Source organism: Emys orbicularis, chromosome 7 (assembly GCF_028017835.1).
Source record: "Emys orbicularis isolate rEmyOrb1 chromosome 7, rEmyOrb1.hap1, whole genome shotgun sequence".
NCBI classification, from domain to species: domain Eukaryota; kingdom Metazoa; phylum Chordata; order Testudines; family Emydidae; genus Emys; species Emys orbicularis.
Window position 1 is genome coordinate 45,505,366 of NC_088689.1, and position 6,000 is coordinate 45,511,365.

Genomic DNA, 6,000 nt, shown 5'->3' on the forward strand with positions numbered 1-6,000 from the left:
AATTCCACGGCCCTCCTGTGTCACAATAATGGGTTTTCTGCATATAAAATTGAAGGCCAGCATTAGGGGGTAGCAACAGGGCAATTGCTTGGGGCCTCATGCCACAGGACCCCCACAAAGCTACATTGCTCGGGCTTCGGCTTCAGCCTCGGGTGGCGGGGCTCAGGGCCCGGGCTTCAACCCTATGTGGCAGGGCTTCAGCTTTCTGCCCTGGGCCCCAGTAAGTCTAATGCTGGCCCTGCTTGGTGGCCCCCCTGAAACCTGCTTGTGGCCCCCAAGGGGGCCTCAGACGCCTGGTTGAGAACCACTGTTCTAGACAACTCTGCCCCTTCCTACCTAATCAACTGTGTCACTTTGTATCAACCCTTCCCCTCTGCTCTGACAATGGTTCCCAGCCTTGACGTCTTTTCACAAACAACTCTGTGCTTTCTTTCATACTGCTCCCCTGTGCAATTTAAATGAGGACAGTCCATGTGGATGAGTTCGACCTTTCCCTTTAAAAACCTATGTCTGCCACAACCTCAATAGCAAACCAAATTTACATGCATAATCTACACAAACCACAAACAGCTACATGCTTTCTCCCATGCTGCCCCTCAGTCTTGGAACTCTCCATAAATACCCCTCTTCTCTCAACATAGCTGAGTGTATACCGGGGCTTTTGTCTGCATTGTATGTCAGACATAGCTATGCCAACATATTTTTTAAGTACAAGCCAAGCCTTACTTTACTCCCTGAAGTAAGGTTTTACTACTGTTGGCACTACAGTACTAACACAGATCTGGGACAGTTAATTTGATTTTATTCTGGTTCAATAATCAACTGCCAAAATTCCCCTGGCTCCAAACTGGGTACCTGATCCATTGGGTTTATAGGAGTCAAAGGCAGTCAGATGTGATACTGGCCACATCGATCCTTTGTGTACTGTTGGCTATCATCAACACATCTGATATTTAAAAGAAGCCACTGAATTTGCAGGGCTGATTATATAACAATTTTACTCATACGAACACATTTAATCTGAGATCAGAAAAATTTCAAACACCCATCTCACAATGCAATTTTTACAGTCACTTTCAAGTAGAACTTCACTTTAAATACTTATACTAATGATAGAAAGCCAGGGATATTAGCAAGAGCAAAAAAGTTTAGCTTACAGAAACCATTCAGTCTACCTGCAGAGAGTAACCCACTCGATGAATTTTTCCCTCAATAACAAAACTAAGAACCTAATTTCTTAGAATATAAAGTACCTTTTTTCTATCAATGCTAATGAAATCACATGTTTAATTGAATAAGGTCCTATTTATACTGGTCAGGAAATCTGTTAACAGATCTCTAGCCAACTTTGCTTACACACAAAGTCCCTGTGAGAAAGGTGCCAAACTGATTATCTTGGTAAACGTAGACTTAAGAAAATTATTCCCCACCTCCCCCCATGTGTGTTAAAACAGATAATAGGACAGCTAAGGGAAGCAGGACCGAGGATAGTTTACCAAAGTGAAAAACCAAATAAATTTACTAGGTCCTTTAAAATCATGTGGGTTTTTTTTAAAACTAGGAATTGGCATGTTGAGCTCATTTTTCTATTAATAACAGTTCTTGTATGGATACATATAAAATGCAGACATTAGGTTAAATGCAAATAACTCAGATTAAAAGATTAAACAAGTAAACACGTAGATTTTGACACAGAGCAAAGACTACACTAAAGTGTATCTCACTTATCACATACTTGGATATTTATATATTCATTTTGCAAATTTGCTGCTGTCTATAAGAACACACACAGAGCCAAAAATTATCCTAATTAACCATCTCAAAAATGACCTAAAGAACTCCACAACCTACCTAAAAAATAAATAAATAAATAAAAAATAACAAAAAGCAACAGCGTTGGTATCCTTTCCCCACAACTAAGGAAAAGCCTAACAGATAGGCCTTGTAACATGTTCTGTAGGTCAAACAAACTTTAGGTTCTATTAAGGGTGAAGCAAATTCTAGAACTGATGGCACCCCCCCTGAGAATATCCTGCCTTCCGACTATAGATATACAAATGTAGGGATTAGCACCTCCATCGTCCCAGTTTCTCTCTATTGTCAGGTTAAAGCACAAATAACTTTTTGAAATACACAGGATGCAAACCATAAAGGGCTTCATTGACGAAAACTAACACCTTGATTCAACCTGAAAAACCATGAGCCAGTGCAGTCTCTGGAGCATAAGTGTAATATGTTCCGTGTGTGAACCACAACTAAACAAGTGGGCTGCCATATTCTGCATTTGCTCAGGTTTCTGAGTGGTCTTCAATGAAAAAGAGTACTTCCATAATCAGGCTACAATACTTTTATGCATAATAATCATGATTGCAATCTGGCCTCATTAGATTGCATGGGCCACTAGTTTAATTAATTGGATATCAACTAATTGCATAAGTCAAATGGTATTGAGGTCTACATGCTGCTCTTTATAATGCAATCTGATTAGAATATTCAATGGTTTCTGTCCATTTTTTAAAAAAGCTGGGAGCTCCAGTCATGGCCTAGGAGGACTGCATTGTGCAAGATGCTGTACAAATACAGAACAACAGACAGTCCTTGCCCATAGAGTTTACGATCTAAGTAGATGTTTACTATTATCCAATAATGAAAACAAGTTCACCCTCAATTTGCTGAGTTCACCTCCCCCATTGGACTATCACTCTCTCCCAAAACACACTATAAACAAACAAACAGCTCCTCCAGAATCCTTCTTCACCCAAACTAAAATACAAAATCTTGTGTCCATTTGATAGCCTTTAAGTCTGTCCTAAATCTTGGATATCTTTGTTTAAATTGTAATTAATAGTGTCCACAATGTTTTACTTAAAGCCAAACCAGTGCTGCATACAATAGACACATCACCTTTGATGTATATGTAGTTCCCCTAGTTCAGGGGTGGGCAAACTACGGCCCGGGGGCCACATCCAGACCTCCAGGCATTTTAATCTGTTAAATCTGTTTAATCCTCGAGTTCCTGCCAGGAAGCGGGGTCCGGGGCTTGCCCCGCTCTGGCGCTCCAGCTGGGGAGTGGGGTCAGGGTCTTGCCCCACTCCGCACGGCTCCCGGAAGCAGCTGCATGTTCCCCCTCCAGCTCCTATGTGTAGGGGCAGCCAGGGGGCTCCACACTCTGCCCCCGCAGCTCCCATTGGCCGGGAACCACAGCAAATGGGAGCTGCAGGGGTGGCGCCTGCGGACAAGGCAGAGTGCAGAGACACCTGGCTGCACCTCCACATAGGAGCCAGAGGGGGGACATGCTGCTGTTTCTGGGAGCTGCTTGAGGTAAGCAGGTATGGAGGTAAGCCCGTCATACAATTTCCATACCCAGATGTGGCCCTTGGGCCAAAAAGTTTGCCCACCCCTGCCCTAGTTTATACAGATGGGGTGAAATCCTGGCTTCACTGAAGTCAATAGCAAAGTTCCCATTGATTTCATGCTTGACACTATATTCTTTCCTTGCTTATTTATACCCACTCTAGCGGTGTCAGTACTAGGTCCCAGAAGTCAAAAATTCTAATCACAAACTATAAAATGGTTTAACTGAGCACAGCGGAAAGGGCTGGGGTGAGAGAGGATCTGAATTTGTTATTTAAATTTGTTGATGTTCTTCACAGCATTTTACTATGCTCTTTTGAAAAAGCCACTGGCTTCATTAAATAGAGAGAAAATGTCACTTTTCAGCTAATTTAGTTATTCCTTTAAAAATATAGCAAATATGTGCAACAAAATAGAAGTGAAAGCAAATAAAGCCACCAAGCAAAAAAACAAAAACAAAAACCCAACCCCCCTATTTAAACTAAGAGGACTACACCAGTGGGGAAAAAAGTAGGGTAGCTTTCAATTATTTAAACTAATATTTTCAGGTCAATTTCATTGGCATGAAGATATGACTACTCTCAGACCTCCAAGTCATTTTCTTTTTGATGGCTTCCCACCACATTGGCGAACAGATTGCTCAGGGTATCTTTAAATAATTTCCCCACCAACTAACACTTCAGTAGTTAACTTCAATGGGGCTCTCCACAGGTGCAGGAGTCTACCCACATAGATCCAAGTGAAGGATCAGGATTATAGTATTTTCATTTAAAACTTGCAGCAAATATTGGTACTTTAGTACTGTAAAAGTTTCCTTTATGTTAAACCTAGTTGTATCCATTAGTATCATATATGGAACTAAAAGTACTACACAAAAAAGTCATACCTTTTCCACTCAGTGAAGACCAAACAACCAAATAGCCAGTTTTCTTTATTCATAGAAATTAATGCCCATATGTACTGGTTTGTACAGGCATCACAGAATCTGTAGAAACCCCCGATCCTGCAAACTCCTATGCTGATGAACAACAATGACTCTCACTTTGGGGCTACACACATGCATATTAACCGGATCAAGAGTCCACACTGGAAATTACTTAAGTAAAGGAAACTTGTAAGGGGAGCTTTACTGCATCTACAGATTACTAGCCCAGAAAGGGTCAGTCCATCAATGTCACCTGCATGAAAATTATTTTAAACAACTGCAAATTATTCTCCAGGAGTCTGAGAACATTTTGCTGCTCCCTGTGACGTACCCCCCTCCCCTCGCAGCCCCAGCTTCATTTCAATAAAAAAGCACCAGCATCCCTCAGACCTCTTTGATACCTGCCTGCTTTTTTCCAGCAACACAGGCACGTCATGCCTCACACCAGACGTCTTCTACCCAGGGAGATTGATTCATTTTAACTTACAATATTTTGGTTTGTGTCGCAATTACGAATTTAGCACTTAGACTGTGCTGCCAGGCCAGCAGCCTCTGGCCACAAAGAAGGGTGCGCAGAAAGCCCCAGAAAGAGACGACAAGGGAGGAAGAAATATTCTTCACACACACACACACAAGTAGGATTATGCCACAGGTCAGGCATCCTCCTCCCAGCCTCGCTGCTTTCTCTCCAGGTGCCCTTTACGGGGTTTGCTTGGTGAGCAGCCACACTCCCCCCTCAACGTGCGATGGGGACAGCCCCCTTCCTGCCCCTTTGGGGTCACCTCCTAACAGAGCAGCCCGGCCTGGGGACACACCTCCCCTCCGAGAAGTACCCAGCGCTCCCCTCAGACTCACCCACTGCCCGGATGAGAAACCCCTGGGGCGGCCGCAGCGCCCTGCGGAGCCAGGCGTCCCGCAGCAGCTGCAGATGGGCGGCGGGGCCCTGCAGGAGCAGCACGCCGCCCCGCAGCCAGCCCTGCAGCGAGACGCGGGAGACGGCGCGCGCCAGCCCGGCGTTCCAGTGGCACCTGGCGTTGGCCCGGCGAAAGGCCCGGAACAGCGCCGCGCCGCTCGGCTCTCGCTCCCGCTCCCCGGCCGCCTCCCGCCGCCGGCGCAGCACCAGGGCCAGCGAGCCGGGCGCCAGCTGCACCGCGCGGCGCGGCCGCGGCATGCTCAGGCGGGCTCCAGCTACGCATTGTCCGGCTGCAGCTGAGCTGCCGAGGGAGCCGGCCTGCGGGCAGGGGGCGGGGACAGCGCCGCGGGGGCAGGGCCAGCCGGCAAGGCACCTGCAGGAGCCCCGGCCTCGTCCCGTGCCTGAGGCTGGCTCTGCCCCGGCGCTGGGGCGGGTCTGTGCGCTCATGAGTGCGGGGTGTCCGCGACCCAGAGCCGCCAGGCGGTCAGCACCTCGCTTGTCCCACGGGAGCGTCGGAGGCACCCCAAATCCTTCCCCGAGGCAAGGTCCTGCTGGGCCCCCTGGGAAAAGAGGTGGCTCCGACCCCGCTGATAACGCTTTGCAGGGGGCGAGCGGGGCTTCACCTGCCCAGCCAGCCTCAGAGTTAGATCACTCCCTGAGCACTAGGGTGACCAGACATCCTGATATTTGGGGCGTTGTCTTATATATGCAACTGTATCCTCTTCCTCGCTGTCCCCTGAAAAGTGTCCCAATTGTTCCACTTGCTAACAGCTCACCCTACAGACCAGTCCTGGCTATCCAGGGAAAC

General features: G+C 46.8%; 1 protein-coding gene across 1 annotated transcript in view; it reads right to left on the reverse strand.

Annotated features, from left to right (window-relative positions):
* The window catches only part of STOX1 (storkhead box 1), a 47,173-nt gene extending 41,723 nt beyond the window's left edge, over window positions 1-5,450 (reverse strand). The window contains exon 1 of the mRNA XM_065408588.1: window positions 5,135-5,450. Within this exon, the coding sequence (XP_065264660.1) occupies window positions 5,135-5,450 (316 nt within the window). The remainder of the gene's footprint in view (window positions 1-5,134) is intronic.
* Between the last annotated feature and the right edge of the window lie 550 nt (window positions 5,451-6,000).